Raw genomic sequence first — 26100 nt, 5'->3', positions numbered from 1 at the left:
ACTGCAGACAGAGCACAGTTCCTCTGTCCTGCATCCTCTCTCAGCAGCATCCCACTGCAGACAGAGCACAGTTCCTCTGTCCTGCATCCTCTCTCAGCAGCATCCCACTGCAGACAGAGCACAGTTCCTCTGTCCTGCATCCTCTCTCAGCAGCATCCCACTGCAGACAGAGCACAGTTCCTGTCCTTCATCATCTCTCAGCAGCATCCCACTGCAGACAGAGCGCAGTTCCTCTGTCCTTCATCATCTCTCAGCAGCATCCCACTGCAGACAGCACAGTTCCTCTGTCCTTCATCATCTCTCAGCAGCATCCCACTGCAGACAGAGCACAGTTCCTCTGTCCTTCATCATCTCTCAGCAGCATCCCACTGCAGACAGAGCACAGTTCCTCTGTCCTGCAGCCTCTCTCAGCAGCATCCCACTGCAGACAGAGCACAGTTCCTCTGTCCTTCATCATCTCTCAGCAGCATCCCACTGCAGACAGAGCACAGTTCCTCTGTCCTTCATCCTGTCAGCAGCATCCCACTGCAGAGCACAGTTCCTCTGTCCTGCATCCTCTCTCAGCATCATCACACTGCAGACAGAGCACAGTTCCTCTGTCCTGCATCCTCTCTCAGCAGCATCCCACTGCAGACAGAGCACAGTTCCTCTGTCCTGCATCCTCTCTCAGCAGCATCCCACTGCAGACAGAGCACAGTTCCTCTGTCCTGCATCCTCTCTCAGCAGCATCCCCCTGCAGACAGAGCACAGTTCCTCTGCCCTGCATCCTCTCTCAGCATCATCACACTGCAGAGCACAGTTCCTCTGTCCTGCATCCTTGCACAATCACCACCATCCTCTGAGTCATATCTCACGCTCTCACCCATTCTAACACCAGAAAGCCTAACCATTTCCTGCGGCCAGAGTTATGTGCCAACGACTGGTAGCCATCAATCAACAGAAACTAGTAATCTGTCCTAGGGCACCTTTCACATCATGTCCATGCAAGATTGAACTTATCTTTTTGTGAGTGTTTTTTTATTTGTGTATTTTTGCCTTTATTGGATTGGACAGCAGGCAGACAGGTAAGGTGGGGAGAGAGAGGGGATGACATGTGCCAAAGGACCACAGGTCGGATTCGAACCCGGATCGGGCATGTGAAGGATTAAGCCTTAGTGGTACCAGGTGAGCCACCGGGACACCCCAGAATGAACTGGTTATCTGCGGCTTGGGAGACACACTGGGGTCATAGGAGGGGGGGGCGGTTAGACGGCATGCCTCTTTCTGTCAAAAATGCTGAATTCAGGGTGAGTTGTTCTGCCATCATCCACCTTGTGGAATTTAAACAAATCACCCATTGGAGTTTATAGGTTTCCCCCCCGCACAGCCAACGGAGAGGGCGGCCCCTTGTGCTGAAGGTTAAGAGTTGACCCTCAAGCTATCAGGCAGCCATCTGTCATGAGCATTTTAAATCAATCTTTTGTGCAATGAAGACCACTTCAATCTCTATCAGTGTTCAACTGTAAAACCATGTACTTCTCCCGTCATACAAATAAAAAAAGACTACATAACGGGTGGCTGTGTGTCTTGTCTGTTAAGTATAACTGCAGTATCAGTCAAACTTGATGTCGACAGCACCACTGGAAAGTCAGTTTTGCGCTCTTGATCTCCCGCTGCCAAGCCCCGAAAAAGGAATTCTAAATTTAGAGAAACCACTAACAGCATTTGAATCAAGAATATTTATATATATATTTTATTTCATACAAAGTTCCAGCTGCTGGGGAGAGCGGCACTTAATACAAGAATGGTCTAATAACCTTGAGATGAAAAACAGTTATCTGCATTTTAGGATGCCAACTGACACGCCTCTGGTGTCATCATGTAAAGTCTATTCAAATGTGGCATTCAGAGCCAGTACAGTACGCATTGTTCTGCACGGCTTAGTGGAACAAGACAAGTGGCTTTGCTGCCACCAGCAGACAGAAGGGCGTGGGGATGAAAAATAGTATTCAGTCTCTCGTGGGGTCCCCAGCAAAAACACAGTAGTAAATAGTTGACAATACTAGAAACTAGCTGGGGTGTTCATCACCGGCTTCAAACACGAGTGACATTTCTGTCAAGATCAACAGAAATCAAGCACTCCTGTAGGGGAATATCCAAAGTGTGTTGGACGTGGATGTTGCCCAGGTCTAGTCCTTATTCAGCCTGTTTGTGTGGCCGGATGGGGCCGATGGAGGGGGGCCGGTTGGTGAAGGGGTGCCACTGGCCCTGGATACTAGGGCTGTCTGTGTGGAAGGGCTTGCGGATGCGGATGATGTCCAGGCCGGACTGATTGGTCAGCTTCGCCACAAGCTCTGAAATCTGCGGAGACGTTTTGCTTGTGACAATCTCCTCCCTCACATTGCCGTTTACTGCAGGGAAGCAAAAGGGAGATCAGGAGGCATCAGCGAGTTGAGGGGGGACATAGCCCAAACATTTTTGTACACTTTGAAATGTAACAAGGTCAACGAGAATAACTGATTTGAGTAAGTCATGTGAAATCCCCCATGGCATTTCACTTCTACCAACACCAAATAGAGGCCTCTGGAAATCATGTATTACAGTGCCCCCTGTCTGTAAATGTGAGTAGTGACAACAAAACTCCTATTTATATACGGGAACTCCAATAGTATTCACTTCATATTTCAGTTCAGTTCTGTTTATAGCTCCGTATCACAAGCATGTCTCAAAGGGCTTTACATAGCATCATCACAGTCATATACTACATATATATAATATATGTCATATATATGTCATAATATACTATTAATATCTAGGCTTAACGCTGGACGAGCATATGACCTTTAAGGAGGGACTCAATGTTCTAGCTCAGTCAGCGGGCAGAGCACTGGGTTCTGTACTGAACAAAATTAAACACTGTGGTAATCTGGGTTTTCATACCTACACACAACTGTATAACTCTTGTGTCTGCCCTGTGTGGGATTATGCTTTTGGTGTTTGGGGTTTCCGTGAACATCTAAGGTGTAATCTCAGAGCCATCCGGTATTTTCTAGTGGTGAAGAGTTAGTCAAATGTGTTATGAAGACACCAAGTCATGAACACTTACAGTATTCTGCAACTATTTTGGGAATCCTGCAGGCCTGGGGAGACACGTACACTACAGTCCCAGGGTTCTTCTTGGCATAATCCACCACTCCCTCTTCAATAAAGTCCCTGAAAAAGACATGGAAAATGTGACAGTCAGTGTTGCTGGGTTTGGTCATCCGCAACAGTCTGTCTGAGAGCAGGTCACTGGGGGCTGGGTTTACCCAGGCTAGTGGATTTGGTGTTTGGCTCCTATTTTGATATCTATATAACAAGACAGGCAACGTTTATTGATATAACTAACTAGCACATTTAAAACAACCGCAGTTGACCAAAGTGCTACATAAAGCAAATATAAAATAGATACATTTAACAAACAGTAAACACAGAAATATTAACAAGTCGAGGTGACAGCTCAGCTTGAGTTAGTCTGGGCACGCTTTACACCGCTTTTGGCCTTGGGGGCGTAAACCAAGGAAACAGGAAACAGTACCGGAAACAAGTGCGCCAAAAAATCTTCTTTGTTACCGTTAGCTTGACGCTGCGAGGTTACGTTAGCTAGAGCCTGATAAAAAGAACAACACCACAAGTTGTATACAGTAGTAGCTCCATCTTATGATCAATGTCCATGTCTTTCCCAGCATGGATTTCAACTGTTGTACTTGATCCTCCATTATCTATAACAGCGGACAGACAACTATAACTATTCCATCAACTGGCCTTTTGTTTGAAAAGTTCTTCACAAGCAGTTGGCACACCGTCTGCCAGGTTTGGAATACTAAGCTTTTCCCAAAGCCAGTTGGTAGACATGCGAGAACGTATCTTTCCTCGATTAATTGTCTGATGCAAACCTTCCTATTGGCTTAAAATATGTGATATTGTGAATCCGCAATGTTTCTACAAGAACTTTGTTCAGTACTTCCATCTTTTGTTTTGTTTTATTTTCTTATTCTGTTTCCGCTGCTTGTTTCCTGTCTAGGGCGGGGTCTAGGCCGGAAACAAGCCGAGAGCCGAAATACCTTGTAAACGGAGACCGCGAGGTTAGCTTGAGTTGAAAGCCACGGAATAAACATGAGTCTTTAGTAGCGACAAGGACAAGCTGTTCCATTGCTCGGTCGCCGCTATTTTCAGCCCCTCGATCTCGGCACATCGAGAGGATCTGATTGTGATACTGTGCCGTTTCTCAGTATTGGCCTTGTCGTAATTTGTTGTTACCTTTTTCGATATGATTGTCTGTTATATCGCTTTTAGCAACAAGGGCATGTTTCCTGCACAGTGGCACGGGAAGTATCCTACAGCAGCAGTAGCAGCAAACCATCCAAACAGCAACCAAATTATACAGTGTTATAATACAACACAATCTATATGATCCAAGCAAACAGCGTGCAGCGTGATCTTACCTGACTCCTAACGAGCTCTGTGCATTTTTGGAGAAGATGATGGAGATGCGCTTCAGCTGGCAGACATACCGCCCGACCCCGTTCCGGAGAACACTTTGAAGAAAGCGGCTTGGCGTCCCTCTGGCAGTCATTTTTCAATCGCCTGCCAACTGTTATCAAGTAATACATATATTGTTAACGTCGTTGGGTAAAATAAATAAGATAGTGAGGTTAAATGACAGCGAAAATGCATAGAGGACGACTTGACGGGCATGTACTACACGGGGTCCGACAAGAATACATTCCGGAGTCAAACATGACAGTGATTCAACTGTAAAAAAACAACAACAACATGATATATAAATATATGATGAAACTCAGCTTCGTCAATCAGAAATAAAATATAATTTTACATGTGGACGAAATGTACGTATGGAAAATATTTTGTTCTTGTGATATAAAAATCTGCAATGCGGTACCTTTCATGGGTTGGTTTACACGGACGTATTTTGAAAACGCACCGAAAGCCCGGGCTAGCAGCAGACGCAGCATGGACATTGGAAGAATATGATATGCGATTTTCCTAAGGTTAGTTAAATGATCTCCAATGACTGTTTGTAGAGACACATTCGAGCTTGTCTTATTTACCGAAAATAACTGTTATGTTACTATGTATCTTTTCTGAAAATTGTGTTAGAACAATGGACATGTAACAGTGTTACATTATGTTGTAACTGGTGGAAGTTTATTCATAATCTCGTATCAGTTGCAGGTTCAACGTCTTAAACAGGTAAGCAATGAGGAGGAGTTTGCTGCTGAAGGGCACCACCTGTCTCGTCCAGGTGGCAGCCCGATCCTCCCCAAGCTTTCTCCAGCGAAGACCTGTTTCATCCCTCTGTGTGAGAATCCTAACCCAGAGGCTCACTCACAGGTCCCCTGCAGCTCCATGTTTCCTACACAGACGACTATGGGGTACAGACTACTTGCAACTCAGTGTGGCCAGGATGTACAAAAAGGAAGCCGTGTCTACTTTAGACCTCCCTACAAGCCCCGTCACAATCACAGATATGAAGCTGTACCTACGCTCCAAAAATGTTTTATTCCATGACGGGTACAGCTGCCTGCACACCCCGAGCATCTTTATGGACTCGGATTCCAGGAAAGAACGCTTCTCTATGTTCATTAACAAAACCACTGGCCAGTTTCTATGCAAAGACACACTGGTGGAGGGTAGCTGGGAAGACCTCCAGGACTGTCTGGAGGTGATGCAGAAGGCGGGTCAGGACTTCCTCAGCCCTCATGTGCTGCTGGGCTATGCAGAGAGTGTGGAGATGCAGGAGGAGAGGGAGAGGGAGCAGAGTGAGGTGCAGAGGATCTGGTCCAGCTCTGTGCCTCTCTCTGACCTCCCCGAGGAGGAGGCTCAGCTGATTAAAACCATGTTTCAGGTCCGTATATCTGAGTAGACATGAGTGATTGAAATTTATCTTGTTTCAACTTGTTATACGTGTGACTACCTCAAGCATCTTCCCTACAGCATAATAATGAAGTGTATCTATGCTTCGTTTCAGATCACAAAGGTCTCTAATGCCATCCTCAAGCGGTTTGGGGTGAGGCTCTTCAAGCCCACCAAAAGCCTGGTTTTCCCCTGGTTTGGAGGAACTGACTCTAGCTTGAAAGGGGTCAAGCTGCTATCTGCACAAACTACTGAGGCTGGAAAAGTATCTTATACTGAAGCCATATTCCCCAAGTATAACTCCTACTACAACCTGTTTGGCCTGCCCCTGGTGGGCAGTATGGACTCTGAGGTGGTTCTGACGGGTCAGGAGCTGGACACCCTGGCTGTGAGCCATGCCACGGGGCTCCCTAGCGTTGCTCTTCCTCGCGGGGTCAGCTGCCTTCCGCCGATACTGCTGCCCTACCTGGAGCAGTTCAAGCGGGTGACTCTGTGGCTGGGAGACGACATACGCTCCTGGGAGGCATCAAAGACCTTTTCTCGCAAGCTGGGGCTGAAGCGTTGCGCCCTGGTGCGACCGGGAGAGGACCGTCCGTGTCCGATGGAGGCGCTGGCCCGAGGAATGAACTTGAGCCGCATCCTCAAAACCTCCATTCCAGCGGCCCATAAGTCCATAGTGTCCTTCAGGCAGCTCCGAGACGAAGTGTACGGAGAGCTGGCCAACACGGAGCAGGTGGCCGGAGTGCAGTGGACACGGTTTCCGGAGCTCAACAAGATCCTGAAAGGCCACCGCAAGGGGGAGCTAACCATCTTTACAGGTATAGGGAGTGATGATCTTTAAAGCATAGAACATAAACATTAAGATGTTCACATATTCAGCATGCCATGGCTTTAATTTATTAAATAAAATATCCCCAAAAAATAATACCATGGGGGGTTGAACTTTGAGGCATTGTAGTGTGTAGGCAGACTGACTGACTTGCGTTGCCACATTAGTTAATTTGCTATTAGTAAATTAACATGTATTTATGTGTGTATATTTTTAAACTTTGTTCACCAGGTCCTACTGGCAGTGGGAAGACCACCTTCATCAGTGAGTTGGCCCTGGACCTTTGCATGCAGGGCGTCAACACGTTATGGGGCAGCTTTGAGATCAACAACGTGCGTCTTTCTAAGATCATGCTGACCCAGTTTGCCATGCAGAGGCTGGAAGAGAACTTGGAGCAATACGATTTCTGGGCCGACAAGTTTGAGGAGCTGCCTCTCTACTTTATGACTTTCCATGGGCAGCAGAACATCAAGTAAGTCTCATGAATGTCTCAATCATCCAGCTACTAGTGCCTTCTTATGATGCAACCCCCTGTCCCATTAATCACACACCGCATTTTATAATTCTGATATAACTGCTACATGTACAATCAATCGGAAAGTATTGGGACAGCGAGTTAGATTCAGTCCTTTTGCTGCTGACTCCCGTGCAGTGTAATATCGATTTCACATCACAAAAGATTAATACAAGCCAAGAAGAGCATTTGACTATGGATTATTATGGATCTCCACTTTAAACCACATTAAAGCAATGACAACACCAAAAAGACCAAATGTAGCTCAATGTCTCCACACTTGTACTAGCATGGCCTACTCCGTCTAACCCTTCCTCCAACCTTTTCTGTAGAATGGTGATTGACACTATGCAGCATGCTGCCTACCTCTATGATATCAACCATGTCATCATCGACAACTTGCAGTTCATGATGGGCCAGGAGAACCAACCTGTTGCCGACAAGTAAGAGCTACACCTTTGATTATGACAAATGAGAGATGATGGATGGAAATTAACGTCAGTTTTATTGGGTAATGGGCACAGTACTTTTAGTGTGCAATGTCCTTGGCAAATACACAAATAAATTATGTTTCATGTGATCCAGGTTTGCCGTCCAGGACCACATCATCGGGGCATTCAGGAAGTTTGCCACCAACAGCAACTGCCACGTCACCCTGATCATTCACCCCCGGAAGACAGAGGATGATAGAGAACTACAAACAGCGTCCATCTTTGGATCTGCTAAGGTGAGATAAGGGAGTCTGGTTGAAGGACACTTTCTATTTACAGCACATATTGCTATGTATACTTTAGTTCAGTCAGTGTGGTGTGTAAACTGAAGGGCCTTTGACAGAGCATTCATTCTCATTTCATCGTGAATTATGTGCAAATCAATTTGGAATAAAATCCACTTACTGGATTACTTAAAATGATTTGACCCCTCACCCCAATCCTGGTTCACACTCCTATTAATTGTCACAAAGAATTGCAAATGGCAGATTGCCACACCAGACCTGAACAATCCAAAGACAAATTCACAGCTTCATAGTGGAAAAGCTCACTTAGTATAATTAGTGTGTGTGCTTTATTCCGCCCTCATGTAATGCATTGAGGATATAATGAGAAGAAGTGTCCTGACCCTCGTCACAAAGCTGCAGGTGTTTGACCCGACTCAGATCAATCTTCACCTTGAACCCCCTCCAGGCCAGCCAGGAGGCAGACAACGTCCTCATTCTGCAGGAGAAGAAGCTGGTCAGCCGTCCCGGCCGCAGGTCCCTGCAGGTGACCAAGAACCGTTTTGATGGAGACGTAGGCATCTTCCCCCTGGATTTCCTCAAGGCCTCGCTCACCTTTTCGCCTGCCGTCAAGACCAAGGCCAAGCTGAAAAAGGCCAGCAAGCCAGAGAACAAGGAGGTCAAGGAGGACAAGGTAGCAGTGAAGAAGGAAGAGGCGACTGTTAAGAAAGAGAAAGCTCCACGGGTGTTGACTCCTGCAGCAGCAAAGGAAACCATGGAGAAGTTATGATGTGGAGTCATAATAATAACTGAGTGTCAGATATACTGATCCCATGTCAACTTTCAACTTTGCCTTGGAACCATCAAAAATGCTCATCGTTATATATTATAACATGATACTGTGATCATTCTGACATGACACGTTTAAAAAATATATAAAGTCATAAGCTTCAGCTATAAAGTTTGATTAAAACTGTAGTTGTATTGTGGTAAGGCATATACAGTCTATAGAAATGTATATGATGGAATATGATATGAAATCACAGCACTAATAGTAATTCACAATGAAGCATACTGTTCGACCCAAAAAGTTGAAGGTTATTAAAGATTGATTCCATTATGGAATGGAATATTTAAGGAAACCAGAATGTTGAATAAGACATCTGAAATGTTGTTAGTTTGTTACGGTTGAATGGTGTAAACAATGTTGGCCTTCTTACAGTTTCTAAAGCTTTTGTATACAGCCATCACTGTATGTTAAGACTGAATTCTCTGGTGAATTGATGAAAATGTACCCGTTATTCAATTTCAAACAATACTGATATCAAAAGGTAGTTTTTATACTAGTGTTCTGTATTTCACGGCAAAACACAACTGTTTTGTCTGTGTGTGTCTGCTTGTCAAGATGCTATACCGATAAGCACTTACACAGTGTCATAATGTACTCTTATTGTGTTTTTTTTACAGCGATAATCATGAATGAAATGCTTGACTGCGTTTTCACCTTTGGTCAATAGGAGGCGCTTGATGACCGTTTAGGTCATCCTATTATTAATACATGCCGTCAACAACACACGCTGCCTTCAAGTGTGCCACGTAAAATCCACAGTTTTTTCGGAAGTTGTAAAATCAAATGCATTTGTATGGGGGGACCTAAATATACCCAATGGCAGAAGTTGCATTTTTGTGTGTGGCTATTTTAATGGCACTGGTCTATGTTTTCATTTCCTTGCCAGAAGTTGTGCAACAATGGTTAACAGTTTTGGGCACGTTACTTTTTCAAAATGTGATATACCACATATTACTAGTTACTTTAATTTGAAAGTAATGAGTTACTTTACAATATTACTGTCTGTGTAGTAACTCGTTACTTATTACACTACTTTTGCATTACTTTAATTTAAAAAATAACAGCAGTAACAAAATTATATTGCTGCCCTGGAACATCCTGAAAAATATTTTGTGTCTTGAAGTATTCCGTCCAAGTAAAAAAACGTCCAAAATTCTAAATGTTCTCATTTTCCTTTGTTATTATATTGGTTATTGTTGACACACCTCTTCCATGCTCTCTCCACCCCCTAAGTTCAAGCGATCATTCCCCATATTTCCCGACAGCACCCAAAGGCACCAACGGGAGTTCATCTGTTGGACAGGGAAACTAAAAAGAGGAGCGAAGTGAAGACTTTTCACTCCTGTTAGCTAGCAGGATAGCTTTTAAAGTCAGTCGTCCATTGACGTATTGGGACTAGAAGTTGTTAGGAACTACAGTGTCTCTTCCGTAGCACACATAGCAGTTGAAATATGTTTTAGAGGCGTCGTTCTGCTGTGTGCTTGAAGTAATAAGGCGGACGGCTTCTGACCAGCTGAAGCTTGTGGCTAGCTTGTTAGCTGGGAAAGAAGTAGAAGCAAGAAAATGGAGCTGGACGACGCAGTCCTGTACCAGGACGACCCGGGCTCCTCGGCTATGATGTCCGAGCGTGTGTCGGGTCTGGCCAGTTCAATATACCGCGAGTTTGAACGGCTCATCGGGAAATATGACGAGGACGTGGTGAAAGAGTTGATGCCGCTGGTCGTCGCCGTGCTGGAAAACTTGGACTCTGTGTTTGCTGTCAACCAGGAGCACGAAGTGGAGCTGGAGCTGCTGAAGGAAGACAACGAGCAGCTTGTTACCCAGTATGAGCGAGAGAAGGCACTGAGGAAACATGCAGAGGAGGTAACCAATTGACGAAGTTAACACAATGTCCTGCAGACCCAGATAGGTTAGATTCTCTCTTGTGTGTTAAAGTTATACCAAAATCTGTCAATTTCATATTTCCTTGCTCATCAACAAAAGTATCAGACCTGGCCATTATGCAGCCCGGGGCCCAGAACCGGCCCTCATGATGGTTCTGCCTGGCCCGGGAGGTCTAAGACAAACCACTGTTTTACTTATGAAGCTAGAAAAATTGAATAAGATGACCTAAACTGGCTGTTTGTAGTGATTTTCAATATAATAAATGCTTTAGAATAAGTGCACAGTATGTTTTCTATAATTTATTCTAGTGATCAAATTTTCGTTTTTTTTGGCCCCTGGCAACAATCTGGGTTTCTCATTTTAAGGGTACTCTGGAGTTACTTCCGGTGTTGTTGCTACGCAACGCGGGGGATACAGGCTCGCTCTCTTATGGGTTACGCCCACTGACGCCAAACTCAATCCAAAAACCTGTCCGTTTTACTGTTGTCTTGCTTATCACTAAGTGTGCCTGACTGCTATAACATGACTTTAGACCTGTTGTGAATCAGTGGGGTCTTTTCTAATATTCGGGCTAAAACCCGAAGCTCAGACCATGTATGTGTCTTGTTTATTTACAAAATTCAAATCCGCGCTCATTGTTTTGAATGGCGAGTGACCTTCAGTTCCGGGTCCCTTCCTGCCTTCTTTGCTCCCGTGACATCAGAGTAACCTTACGAATGTGGCCCCCCAGAAAAAAATTCTTCTTCTTCTGTGTGTTTTATGGCAGTTGGCATCCTTTATGTCACATTACCACCTCCTTCTGGATTTATCCATCTACTGTTTCCCTACATTCTGTAAAACCCGATCGTTTCCTCCACCAACTTCTTCTCCCCACTAATACACGCAGCAGCATCGCATTTTAAACTTTTATATTGCACTCTTAACCCTTGTTTCTCCACCGCTGCGGGCTCTCTCTTCCCCCTCCCTTCTCCCTTCTTCTCTCACACGGCTCCATGGGATTTTTGGCAAAACTCCCACTAATATCCACAAACTAGTGGCATTTTCTTCAGTCTAAAAGTTGCCAAGCTGGGCTGTTTAGCCGATAGAGCGACCCTGCAAGTGAGGTGTGTTTTCGCGCGACGGCTCTCCTGATAAATAATTTTGAATCTTCCACAGTTAAAAATCTGTCATTTGACACCAGAATCATCAAAATCGCCCTGGACAGTGAACATCTATGTTAAAAATGGCAGAAATGGCAGCCATCTTTTAAAATGGCAGCCATTTTGAAATTTACATGGAATAACATGGAATAAATCTGGCTTCTCTGTGATCATAAATGTATGGCTTGATAGCAAGATCATTCATATTGGACAATTCTACACAAAGTTGCCCCCAAAATAGTATATTCCGGCTGGAAATGGTGGCCATCTTGGACATCTTTTGGGTTTTTGCGTGGCTAATAGCTTTTATCAAAATAACAATCCACAAGGAGTATTTGTGCCAATTTTGGTGCTTCTTTCCGGAAGTGAACAATTTTACATTAAAAGTGCATTTATTCCCATCCGTCTGGCAGCGTCAGGTTACATTTATTCTGCCCCACTAAAACAAATCCAAGAAAAATTCCCACATGCACCGGCCTAAAGTTTTTACAACACATTAGGAAGTGCGCGCCATTACATTATGAAGCGACTGCTTTGTGACATGTAGTGCTGCCTGTCATTCAACATTTCACTGTCAAGACTAATGTCAACAGGACAAATCTTAGGAGTGGCGCCACACACACACCTGCTATTACGTGACTCCACCCTTCCAAACAAATCATGACATGTCTCAACAAGAAATCCTAAGGCTGTTTTATATTTAAGTTGTAGACTAGTGTTCCATCTTCAAAGGTGATTCTGTCTTTGAATTGAATTGAATTGAATATCTTTATTGTCATTATACCAGTCAAGTATACCGAAATTAGGTTGCCAGACTTGCGACCCCAATATTTGATGCCATAAAAAACACATTGCACTCTGTTTTTTTATGGCATCAAATATTGGGTTGGCTTTAGTTATTTACTTTTAGTACTATTTTGCAAATAATAACATTAATAATAATAAAACGTTGTCCCCAATATTGGCCAGCACTCATTCTACTGGAATCAAATAAGCAGAGATCAGAGAAATAGCCGAGGCAGGTTACGTTTTCAAAGCCCTGCCCTGAGTGAGGGACTGCTTGTGTGTTTAATGCCATAGCATGCACACCAGGGAGGGTTAGAAGGAGACATGCCGTGTGTGTTTAGTGTAAAACAACAGCTTCACATGGAGTGGCTCTCTTAATACAGTTTTGTCATGTCACCTCTTCATCAACAAGGAATTATCATTTGAGTGTAGTCAGTGATCACAGACGGTGATCATCAAGTGTACACTTTGTTCGTCACATTGCGGTCACCAGTTATCCAAGACACAGAGATGTGTGTGGCTGCTGTGCTGTGGTGTGTTGAAATGACAAATCATTAGACACACGAACACATTCGAGCTACGGAATTAGCAATATTAGGAGTACAACTGGGAGTTATGACTTAGTGGCAATAAGCTAGCAAATTACATAACAAAGACTGTGGGTTATATAGCTTATGCTTTCAAATCATCAGTGTGCCTGTTGTTACCATGGACTTAGCATGCCATAGCTGATTAAAGTGTCAGAGCCTTTAGGGCTATAAGACAGACAGATCTCTTGATGGGGAGAAAAGTTGATGCTTGATGTTACTAGACGAGTAATAGGCAGAGTAATAGAGTAATAAAGTTACTAGAGTAATAGGCAGAGCAATAGAGTAATAAAGTTACTAGAGTAATAGGCAGAGTAATAGAGTAATAAAGTTACCAGAGTAATAGGCAGAGTCCAAACTAAAAATGAGTGTGAGAAAAGAGGGATGAGGGAATAACGTGGGGGCATATATTTGGCTTCTCAGGCTACATCTTCGTTATTTCGAATCCCACATAGGTTACGCCAAACCCCACATAGGTTACGCTAAAACCACCACCGCAAAGCTTCCTACCTGTAGTTGGCCAGTCGGCAGGAAAGTATCGCGGGACTTTACGAGACTTGGTGACCGAGATCACGTTTGAGGCAATTTGATCCCTGGGAGACTCCAGGAATTCAATTCTGACGGTGAACTTCCTCAACGGTGCATGTTTTTCAACAACTGGCATGAAGATTGCATCAGTGCTTCTTCGGGATGTTTTTTCACAAATACATTTGACCAACATAATTTATTGACATCTTCAATAAAAGTAACTTCATTGAACAATTTATACGATCTTTTAAAAATTACTTTAGTTCCGGGTTTTGGCATTTTGGTTTTCCTTAGCCACTAAGTTATGGTCGCTACAGCCAACAGGTACAGATACCGCTCTAGAGCATAATTCTGCTGCGTTAATATAAATGTGATCAATACAAGTGAGCACTTGGGTGCCATCTCTTCTCAGACATATTCTGGTTGGTTTGTTAATTACTTGTGATAATCCACATGCGTTTGTGACAGTCAGGAGCCTTCTTTTCAATGGGCATGTCGACAATAAATCAATATTAAGGTCACCCATAAAATAAATTTCATAATTAGAGTCACACACTTGGTCTAACATGTCGCATATTTGATCTAGATACACATTATTCGCGCTTGGTGGTCTATAGCAGCAACCAATCAACATTGACTTCAAGTGAGGCAACTAAGTGTACCTGTAGCCATAAAACTTCAATCCCATTCATCATCAGATCATCCCTGATCTTCACTGGAATATGATTCTGAATGTAAAAAGCAACCCTGCCCCCAAATGCATTTCTGTCCCTCCTAAAAATACTGTATCCGTCTATCATCAATGCTGCATCCTCAAAAGATATTGATGTGTGCTATTTTTAGACCCTTCTTAGGTAGATTCGAAATCATTGGATGAATTTATGATTGATGATGGATTTATAATTACTTTGCTCTTTATCTATAAATATAACCCCATTGGAGCTAACACTAAGACAACATGTATACATACATAAAACAATTACACACATACAGGAAAACAATTTCTGATAAGATTTTTGTTGATTTTAGATGTTTTATTACAGTAAGTGTATGAAACACATGACCAAACTGATTTCATCAGTGATGTCATCAGTGATGTCATACATAGGCATTGTGACATCACTGATTATGTCATCAGTGACACACACACACGAGAGAGAGACTGAGGGAGAGGGAGAGAGTGGGAGAGAGACTGAGGGAGGGGGGGAGAGAGACTGAGTCCACGTCATGTGGGACATTTCCCACAAACAGCCAGTGGGCGTCGGGGTACTGGATGACCCTGCGCACCTCCGACTCACATTGCTCGCCCTCCCACATCGCCCTCCCACACTGGTCTGGGCCCTCTGGTGTCCCACCTGTCACACCTTCCTGACCTGGTGCGTCTTGTTCTCCACGTTCAGGCGCATGCTGCCTCTGAACTTGATGGACAGGCAGGGTGTCTGTTCATGCTCCGGGCAAGCGGTCTGTTCGTGCTCTGGGCAGGCGGTCTGTTCGTGCTCCGGGCAGGGTGTCTGTTCGTGCTCCGGGCAGGCGGTCTGTTCGTGCTCCGGGCAGGGTGTCTGTCCGTGCTCCGGGCAGGGTGTCTGTTCGTGCGCCGGGCAGGCGGTCTGTTGGTAGAAGGCAGCAGACTCTTCCTGAGCCACGTCAGGAGAGGGAACCTTCTCCTCCACCTGGATCTCGGGGTAGTTCTTTCTCTTGGCTATCTTCCTCTCTCTTTTTGCCTTGCGTTTGATCTCCATCGCTAAGACTGAGGTCTCTGTGACCTCCATCATGCCTCTGTGTGTGGAATTATAAAGCTCACTGTAGACTCACTTATATAGCCTCAGCCAGGAAGGATTTATGACATCACTGATGACATCACAATGGCTCGAGTGACATCACTGATGACATCACAATTGCTCGAGTGACATCACTGATGACATCACAATTGCTCGAGTGACATCACTGATGACATCACAATTACTCAAGTGACATCACCGATGACATCACAATTCTGATTTATGACATCACTGAAAATTGTGATTTCCCAAATAATAATATAATAATAATAATATATTATAATAATATAATATATATATAATAATAATAATATATATATTTTTTTAAAGTTTTTACATACACATTAACCCTGAGGAGTAGCCGGATTGGTCTGATTTTCAGAAATATCGTGATATTTGTGAAATATCACAATTTTGAACATTTACTTTCAGAGGCTACAGCAGGCTCAGTTTTGGTATACACAGTGGAAGTGGTCCCTTAAGCTTAGCCCAAAATCAGAATGAGGGGGTCCCCGGTAGATTTTCTATCTTGTAAGGGATCCTTGGCTGTGAAACATTTGAGAACCTCTGTCCTAGGGGACATGAATGGATGATTGGCTGCAAAGACGTTGTGAGAAGACATGTATAAGTGTGTGTAAGTGTCACAAAATGATCAAATTATCGTACATTATGGGAATTTTGGCACTATTGATCGTACAGAGGGTGAAATGATTGTCCAAATACGATAATTATCGTACAGCTGGCAACACTGATAGGAGCAATGATGACATCATCACTCACTGATGTGATGACATCATCAGTGATTCTTTAATTGTTTGACGTTTCGGCCCTCCGGTCTTCTTCAGGATCAACAATAGTATATACTATCATATTATATATAGTCGAAACGTCAGACAATTAATGAAATGCATATGGCGCCAGAGTGTGCAACACTTTTTTCAATTTACCGTAAATTCCGGACTATAAGCCGCGGCTTTTTTCCCGTTTTTTGGCCTTTTTTGCCCCCTGCGGCTTATATAACGGTGCGTCTTATCTATGGATTTTTTCCAAAAAAAAAAAAAAAATCTCTCTTTTTTAGCACTCTTTCTAACTATAAATCCACTTCTGTTTTAATTTCCTCTCTTGCCCTCTTTTAACAACATAACATAACATAACATAACACAACACAGGTAAGCAGAAAGAAAAAGACGAAGCAATCACGCCATGAATGAGGAAATGACTCACCTGCTGGAGGCTGGAGATACACGCTTGGGCTAAACTTTTACTCCGTGAAACACTATCGATTAAGTCCGACATCGCTCAGAGGTTTTGAGCAGCTTGAAAACAAGTTTGAAAACGTGCAGAAGTCCATCCACTCACTCACTAAAGAAACTAAGGCAACCGTGAACAGAGTTTATAATGCGGAAAAGCGCATCCGCGCACTGGAGGACAAAAACAACACAGTGAGTCCGAAAATGGATAAAATGCAAAATCGAAACCCTGCACACGCAGGTTGATGACTTAATCAGCAGGAGTAAAAGAAATAACATTCGCCTGATCAATGTAAAAGAGGAGCTGAGATTGGTGACATGGACGCTTTTGTGGCAAAATCCTGTGTTACATCCTGGACCTGAAGGAAGGCGAGAAACCACCAGAGGTGGACAGGGCACACCGGGCGCCTCGGCCACGTCCAGACCCCGGCCTGCCACCGAGGGCCATCTTCATCTGCCTACTCCGCTGGCCCGACCGTCAACTCATCCTCCAGGCTGCGGGGAAGAAGCCCCTCACCTGGGAGGGTACGCGCTTTTTCGTCGGCAGGACCTCTCCGCGTTGGTGCAACAGAAACGCGCAACATACAACAGCATCATCGAGTCAATGGATATCGCTTTGGCGTACTGTACCCAGCGAGACTCGTCATAACCAGACCGGACTATCTTTAGCACTCTTTCTAACTATAAATCCACTTCTGTTTTAATTTCCTCTCTTGCCCTCTTTTCACCACACCGCGGACACTGTGTGCCCAGCGGCGGAACAAGAGCTCAAAGTGAAACTGCCGAATATCTTTTGAGTTGGACTGGTCAATAGTACTGTGAGTAACTAAAATAAAAAAATAAAAAACGGAATTCTCTCTTCTTTAGCACTCTTTCTAACTATAAATCCACTTCTGTTTTAATTTCCTCTCTTGCCCTCTTTTCACCACACCGCGGACACTGTGTGCACTGTAAAAAAAACAAAAAATACCACAATGTGTGATTTTGTCTGGGGATTAGTGACCTGACTTTTGTTTTGTTGAAATGTTAATAAATGGGAGCTTCCCCAAACAGCCTCTCTTTCCCGACAATCCCCTCTGTGCACGAAGCCTTACATATGGTAATTAAACATCAAAACACCCGCGGCTTATAGACCGGTGCGGCTTATAGAAGAAAAAAATAGTCACCTTTGAAGGTGCGGCTTATAGACCGGTGCGTCTTATAGTCCGGAATTTACGGTAAGTTTTCTTCCAGGCATCGGCATCTCACCACAGCTTTTCGTGTGCATTGATTTTCTTTTTATATACATCATCAGTGATGTCATAAATCCTTCCGTCTTCTTCTTCTTCTTCTTCTGTGGTGTTTTATGGCAGTTGGCATCCTTTATGTTTTATTACCGCCTCCTTGTGGATTTATCCATCCACTGTTTCCCTACATTCTGTCCCTCTTCTCTTCCGCTCTCAATCCGGCCATGTCATAAATCCTTCCCTGCAGGCTTCAGGACTATACGCGTCCATTTAGTCATGCCTCGCTCACAGAGTTGGCATGCAGCCTCTCTTCTCTCAACCTGAGGGTTTTCATAGTTCACTTCCTTCGCTGATTCCAACTCTGCTCAGGTCAGGTGTGCCCCCCCCCACTCAGGTGTCGAATGGAGCTCTCGGCGTTGACTCATTTTGGTCACTAATTAGCCATTTTTGCCCATTTAGTCGGCCCTAATCACGTAATAAAAAAATCGGGCTCCGTTAGGTTACCCACAAAGATTCAGCGCAATCGCACGTAAAATGGCATAGCTTTGGCCGAGCACAATTTCTGCTCACGCACTCACTCAGACACATAGAGACTTGACATTCTGACACTGTGTGAGCTTTACTTTAACCCTCCTCTAATCTAAGGTCACTTTCACATATAAGCTGGTGGACTCGGTGCGATTCGGGGGAAGTGAAGTTGGGACATTGTTGCATTTTTAATTTGGTCCGGTTCGCTTTAACACTGCAATTGGTCAAGCGCACCAAACTTTCTGAACAATGTCACGTGGTTGAAACGGTCACTCGTCTATTGGACTCGGCTTCTTGCGTGGCTGAGGGCTGAGTCTGACTGAACAACGTGAAACACAAACCATGGAGCAACACCACCTGCGATATTGGGATTACTTTGGTGTAAATATCAAATAAATATTTGACAAGAATGTGCCCAATATGAGCAGCAGATGAGGCAGCGAGCTGTTGAGCATTTCATTCTGCAGATGAGCCGAGCGAGGCAGTACTGAAGGAGAAGGCGAGCCCTGTTGAGAGTCGATGTGTTGTTGTTGTTATGACGACGTACGTAACGCCGTGCGCACACGTGTACAGTAGGGCATTCACAGACTAGTCGACTAGTCGACTAGTCGACTAGTAAAACCACTAGTCGACACTGTGCTTAGTAGTCGACTAGTCGTTTTAGCAAAAAAAAAAAAAAAAAAATTTTTTTTTTTTTTATATATCTTTAACACCTTAAGTGCCATAGCCGAAATAATTCGTCTTACATAATCCAACGCTTAAGTGCCAGAGCCGAGTTTACTCGTCTTACATAAACATTTTTTTTTTTTGACGCTGGGACATCAATCAACAACTTTTACATCTTCGAGATCACTATTGGAGCAAGATAATGTGTATAATCTATTTTACCGACCCACTAAGTGTTGACAGTGCTCCCCCAGACGACCGAAATCAAAGAAAAAACTGCCGCGGGACCAAGCCGTTCAAGGAAATGCCGTGGCGATTTTACAGTAATCGATTCAAGACTTGTCTTGCCTGAGAGCGGCCGCGCACCGGCAGCAGCACACAGAGAGCGGAGAGCGATTTGCAAAATAGATCATAGGTGAAACACACTTTGAAACACCTCAGAAAGGCCATAATCAACATCTGCCCATCGCCCACGCATTCCCCGGCCCATCTTGACTCGCACAAGGAGCGTCCGCACGCAGGCAAGCAGGCAGGCAGGCACACAGGCAGGCAGCAGCAAAAGCGCTTCTGACACGCCCGCTGTACAGCCAGGAGGAAGGAGGAGAAGACACACGGAGGGAGGAGTTTGAATGAGAGGGGTGTTTCCTGTTGTTATGGAGGAAATTACTGTTCAAAACTATTGTTTAGAATGTCTGACGGTCTTACTGATGCCAAAAATGAATGGTTAAAGTGACTGTTTCACAAAAAGCCATTTATCTCTGAATAAATTTCCAGACGCTGAAACCATGCTGTACTCAACGGCTAATATCTACATAACTACTAACTCTGCAAACTAACTCTTTTAGACAGAGAAAGCACACATTCTATTACCGTAAATTCCGGACTATAAGACGCACCGGTGTATAAGCCGCGGGACCAAAATTGACTATTTTTTTCTTCTATAAGCCGCACCGGACTATAAGCCGCGGGTGTTTTGATGTTTAATTACCATATGAAAGGGTTCGTGCACAGAGAGGAATGTCGGGAAAGAGATCGCTGTTTGGGGAAGCTCCCATTTATTAACATTTCAACAAAACAAAACAAAAGTCAGGTCACTAATCCCCAGACAAAATCACACAACAATAGGCTATATGTGCAGCAAACCTGTAACCAGAGAAGTCAAGTCACTAATCCTCGTCTTCCTCTTCTTCCTGCGTACTGAAACCACCAAAGTCCTCATCTTCAGTGTCGGAAACGAACAGGTTCAGGGTGGCTTCGTCAACCACTCTCCTCTCTCCTTCAGGTGCCATGGCACGAGTCCGATACCTCACGAGTCCGACACCTCACGAGTCCGAAAAAAGAGGCTAACTTCCCCCAGACCCTAACCCAAAACCTAACCTCTCCCACCCCCACGCCTAAACCTAACATCCCCCAGACCCTAACCCAAAACCTAACCTCTCCCACCCCCACGCCTAAACCTAACCTCCCCCAGACCCTAACCCAAAACCATGAGGTGTCGGACTCGTGAGGTATCGGACTCGTGAGGTATCGGACTAGGGGGCAGTCCCCGCGGTGTCATCCTCTTCATCCCGCAGCAGTCCAGCGTTTTGGAACCCGTTGGTAATTGTGGATGTTTTCACACTCCTATAATATTCCGTGATCTTCCTTTGTGTGAATTCGCCGAAGTTTGTGATTTTCTCCTGGTAGTCGGGAGGGAGTTGTTCAGTAGTTCTCCCCCGGACGGACAGTCCCTTTTGCCCAGGTTACGCGCGGCTGCTCTGTTTGATCGGCGGCTGCTCTCTTTTAATGCGAGATTGACTGCTTTCAACTTGAAAGCTGCCTCGTGTGAATTTCTGCGTACCTTCCCCATGGTAAGTGAGAGTGTTGCTTCTACTGCTCGTCTTGTTGTGAATATTCCTTGATCTTCCTTTGTGTGAATTCGCCGAAGTTTGTGATTTTCTCCTGGTAGTCGGGGGAGGGAGTTGTTGCCCGAGTGGCCGTTTGCTTACCGTAATTACCATATGTAAGTGGTCACGCACAGAGGGGATTGTCGGGAAGAGATGGCTGTTTGAGGAAGCTCCCATTTACCGTATTACAACATTTCAACAAAACAACATAACACAACACCACCGTTGTTTATTTTTACAGTGCACACAGTGTCCGCGGTGTGGTGAAAAGAGGGCAAGAGAGGAAATTAAAACAGAAGTGGATTTATAGTTAGAAAGAGTGCTAAAAAAGAGAGATTTTATTTGTATTTTTTTTTTTTTTTTCTGAAAAAATCCATAGATAAGACGCACCGTTATATAAGCCGCAGGGGCCAAAAAACGGGAAAAAAGCCGCGGCTTATAGTCCGGAATTTACGGTAGTTATTTTTAGATGATTGGTGTTCATGAATTCTTAACAGAAAAGAATCCTCGGCTGTTGCTAAAATGAGCCAGAATCGTCAAAAACACCCCTGGCACAACTTACCTACAGGAATGAAAACATGGCTGGCATTCAATGTGTTAAGAAAGAACATACATGGACTATCATATCCCATATCCCCCACAAAGAACATCAAAACACAACAAAACAAAACAAGAAAACTGCATAAAATACACAATAATCCAAGAACAAACAAGACTATTGGACAAACAACCAAACAAAAACAATGCATTCAAAGTAAATACATAGATCTTGCCCTGTTGGCAGCTAGGAAATGCATAGCTTTAAATTGGAAAGCATCCAATCCCCCAGCTGTAGTTCACTGGTGGAATGAACTCTCAAGCTACCATACGTTGGATAACATTTACTACAAGAAATTTACTACAAGAATCAGATTATTAGACATCCCCAAAATATGGCAACCACATACAGAGTTTGACTTTAAGAACTTTTTACCCCAGTGTCATTAGGCTTATCAGGATAGGAGCTGAATGCATTGTTTTTGTTTGGTTGTTTGTCCAATAGTCTTGTTTGTTCTTGGATTATTGTGTATCTTATGCAGTTTTCTTGTTTTGTTTTGTTGTGTTTTGATGTTCTTTGTGGGGGATATGGGATATGATAGTCCATGTATGTCGTGTAAATACCTCATGTTCTTTCTTAAAGATTAAAAAAAAAAAAAAATTATTTAAATTAAAAACGGTTAGTCGACTAGTCGACTACCTTTAGGGACGACTAGTCGACTAGTAAAATTCACTAGTCGTGAATGCCCTAGTGTACAGTACTGTACACGTGTGCGCACTGCGTTGCGTACATTTGAGCTTTCACACCACCCCAAACGAAACGGCCTATCCGAGGAAACGAACTCTGGCGCGTTTAAAGCAGACCAAACCGCTTATATGTGAAAGCGACCTAATTGTGTTGGTAGGGAGTTAAAACAGTGACGTAGGTTTATCTATTTTTTGCTGTGTTACGATATGACTACCAAAAACAGAACCCATGACTCATTCCACAGAGTACACACACACACACACACACACACACACACACACACACACCCCCTCTCCACATCATGTCACTCATCTCAGCATCACTAACCTCTCAGTGATGCTGCTACAGTCATGTGTGGGACTTGCTAACAGCTCTGACTAAGTTGAGAGCAGTTGGCTTTCATTAGAGACATTTCACACAAAAGCTCAAGTCTGTCACACAAATGAAGAAAATGGTCACAGACTGATTGGACAAACAATAATTGACCTATCGCTAAGTCCCGCCCGAACGCAGACGAGCAAATCACAACGCGTGCAGCTCCACAATACACTCGGACAACCTGAGCCTAGGGCTCCATAGAGCTCCATAGAGAAACAGAAGTAATCGGGGTTCTCCTCTGGTTTTATGGTGTTTCATACAGTTATAAATTTAAAGAAATGGTCAAACGATGTGCATGGGGGTAAATGCAATGTTACAAGGTATCCTGGGAGGCCAGGTAATGGATAATATTAAACTAGTAGTAAACGTAGATCCACTCACATCCACAATGATGCTACTGTTTTGGACGTTAAATCTGCAATCGTGGTGACAGCGAGATGAGTCTTCTCCCTCATTTGGCTTCCATGATCCAAAGGTATCATGAAATCATCATGGTATTCTATTCAGTAAGTCGGCAAAAGAAAATGCTGAATTATGCGAGTTTCCAGCCATCACGTTATGTGTGTAATGGAGTTGGTGAAGAGTTAGAGAGGGGAGGCTGGCCAGCGAGACTAGTGAAGAGGAGGCGCATTGATTGATGTGATTATAACATCGCCAGACACCAGTCAAACCCTAAAACGAGGGAATTAATCTCGTTCCCCAAATAAATGTGAGGTAGTCTAAAGAGAAAAGATCCAGGAGGAAAACATGATGTTAAAACCTGTAAGCTATATGCATCTGCTGATCTGCTACACCACCACCCATGCGTGCGTGCCGTTGTCTCGCTATGAAAAACATCTACACTATTTAACGTTTCTTGACTATACAGAGGTACATGAAATAGATTACCAGGCGCCACTCTTCAATTCGGCATATAGGCTATATAATCCACGGAGAGGTTACTCTAAGTCAGTGATTCCCAACCTGTGGTCCGCGGCCCCCTGGTGGGCCGCGAAGGTATTGCAAGTGGGCCGCCAAATCATTTCCAAAAAAGTATGATTTTTGAAAAAAAAAAAAAAAAAAAAAAAAAAAATTTTTTTTTGAAAGATTTTGAAAAATCATACTTGAAAAAGTATGATTTTTGTTTCTTTGATGTTATTGCTTTTGCTTGAATTGAAGTTTCATCTTTACATCATCTTTATATTGGGTTTGTGTTTATTTGTAACCCTATCGATTTAATGGGCTTTCTTCTGATATTTGGATTTTGTTTGGATCTGATATTGGATGTCAAATTGTTATGAGAATGCATTTTTCCATTGTTGAAGGATACCGTTATTTATTAATCATTTGTTAATTAGCCTGTTACAGACAGCCCCTTGCTTGTCATTTCTGACATCTGTGTGGTGCTGATGGACAGCTCCTTGAATGATTGGTGTGTGTGTGTGTGTGTGTGTGTGTGTGTGTGTGTGTGTGTGTGTGTGTGTGTGCGCGTGTGTGTGTGTATGTGTGTGTGTGTGTGTGGACAGCTCCTTGAAAACTGTAATACTGAAGGTGTTGCAACATGTTACAGGTTCTGTGTTAGTGACTGTGGAGCTTCCAACATGTTTCTCCTGTATTCAGTTCAGTCCTTTATGTTCAATTTTCAATAAAAAAGTGCTCTGAGAACGCATTATATGGCCTTTGTATTTATGGGGTCGGAGGTGGGCCGCGAACATTTTTGAGACATAAAAGTGGGCCCCGAGTTGGAAAAGGTTGGGAACCACTGCTCTAAGTGAACGTCAATTCTGGATGTGAGTCGCCTGTTATCCCCGCCTGCTGTCTTCCTCCGTTAAAACGGCATGTTTTTGAATGGAGGTTGATTAAAGATTCGCTAAAGTCGTTTCCAGGCACGTATCAAATTTCTTTTTATCGATAGCTATAAATGTTGTACATCGCCCTGCATGGCGTAGTGAAGTACCTTATGATGGCTTCTAGACGAGGCCTCAAAAAGTTGTGAAGAGCATCTTGGGATATAACTAGTGACGGCTGCCATTTATTCTAGTCAGCCTGCCCTGTGTTTGTCCGAGGGAGCACGGGGGGTGGGGCTTAGCACGGGGGGAGGGGCTTAGCGATGGGTCAATTGCCTATGCAGTGGAGATGAGTGAAAAGCATGGCACGTTCTCAGGCTCAGCTACTAAGCTGCTCATTTGGATGAGGAGAAGTCACTCTCATCCGGCACTTCCTCCCTGCTCCGAGCCCGAGAGGCGTAGTACCTCCTCCTCCCAGTTTGACTCACAACAGACAGAGTGGAGGAAAGGGGCGGGGCAGGTCATTCTGTGAAAGCACTTCCCTGTGTTCTTTTGTGCGGGCAGGGCTGTCAGGCCCGGTCTGTAACCTGAACAATGTGTTGGCTTTGGAATACGTAGCAAGACGTCACACCCTGTGATGATGTAAGAGAACCGTAGGCCCGAGTAAGACCACCGCCTACAGAGGTCACACCCTGTGATGATGTCAGAGAACCGTAGGCCCGAGTAAGACCACCGCCTACAGACGTCACACGCTGTGATGATGTCAGAGATCCGTAGGCCCGAGTAAGACCACCGCCTACAGAGGTCACACCCTGTGATGATGTCAGAGATCCGTAGGCCCGAGTAAGACCACCGCCTACAGACGTCACACGCTGTGATGATGTCAGAGATCCGTAGGCCCGAGTAAGACCACCGCCTACAGAGGTCACACCCTGTGATGATGTCAGAGATCCGTAGGCCCGAGTAAGACCACCGCCTACAGAGGTCACACCCTGTGATGATGTCAGAGATCCGTAGGCCCGAGTAAGACCACCGCCTGCTCAGAAATGATGCCAGAGCCTATTGATCATTAAGGTGAAAATAAATCCAGTGGGAGACAGACACACAAAGATCTTATTTTCGAAAGATGAACACTCCAACTTCCTTCATTGACAGCTAGATCCACATTTTTCTTCTCAACGGCTTCCTTGTTTTGCTCGGGAGTACAAAAAAACTTTAACTGGTAATTTTTTTACATTTGTTGTGTGCGCAGCCCCACCACACAACAGCTTTTAGCTACGTTTAATTCAAGGAAAATGACGCTGGTCTATGGGAGTGAACGGAGCTATTTCCCCCGTGATAGGCATGGCCTATTTCATGCAGTGTCTCTATAGGAATGATTCGGGACCAAGCTTCTTGATCACTATAAGCGGTTGATCACTATAACCGTGATCACTATAAGTGGATTCCACTGTATTTACTTTATACATATTTTCATTCCTTGTCAATCTTGTCATCCCAGATTAACTAATCTGTACTCACACATCTTTGTCTTAAAGTCAGATTCTGATAATCATATACTGTATTTGAACCATGGAATTATGCTGCGAGACACACTGCTCAGTTTATTT

General features: G+C 44.1%; 3 protein-coding genes across 3 annotated transcripts in view; 2 read left to right on the top strand and 1 right to left on the bottom strand.

Annotated features, from left to right (window-relative positions):
• Nucleotides 1-1759: 1759 nt before the first annotated feature.
• Nucleotides 1760-4715, bottom strand: mrpl43 (mitochondrial ribosomal protein L43). Its single transcript, XM_083634653.1, has 3 exons — nt 4464-4715; nt 3086-3192; nt 1760-2390 (listed from the first exon to the last, which is right to left on the bottom strand). The coding sequence occupies exons 1-3, from the start codon at nt 4592-4594 to the stop codon at nt 2176-2178; spliced, it is 453 nt and encodes a 150-aa protein (XP_083490779.1). The 5' UTR covers nt 4595-4715; the 3' UTR covers nt 1760-2175.
• Nucleotides 4716-4968: 253 nt separating this feature from the next.
• On the top strand, nt 4969-9160 carry twnk (twinkle mtDNA helicase). The gene is made up of 7 exons (XM_083634646.1): nt 4969-5030; nt 5209-5887; nt 6011-6713; nt 6956-7196; nt 7571-7681; nt 7824-7965; nt 8423-9160. Exons 2-7 carry the CDS (start codon nt 5240-5242, stop codon nt 8741-8743), a joined length of 2166 nt encoding a protein of 721 aa, XP_083490772.1. The 5' UTR covers nt 4969-5030; nt 5209-5239; the 3' UTR covers nt 8744-9160.
• A 1011-nt stretch (nt 9161-10171) lies between these two features.
• Nucleotides 10172-26100, top strand: part of LOC310775602 (C-Jun-amino-terminal kinase-interacting protein 4-like) — a 79775-nt gene continuing 63846 nt past the window's right edge. The window contains exon 1 of the mRNA XM_083635766.1: nt 10172-10666. Coding sequence (XP_083491892.1) covers nt 10367-10666 — 300 coding nt within the window. The 5' untranslated portion in view covers nt 10172-10366. The remainder of the gene's footprint in view (nt 10667-26100) is intronic.

This window comes from Poromitra crassiceps (assembly GCF_964638095.1).
Source record: "Poromitra crassiceps genome assembly, chromosome: 4".
Taxonomy (NCBI): domain Eukaryota; kingdom Metazoa; phylum Chordata; class Actinopteri; order Beryciformes; family Melamphaidae; genus Poromitra; species Poromitra crassiceps.
This window is presented reverse-complemented; position numbering and strand designations above follow the sequence as displayed.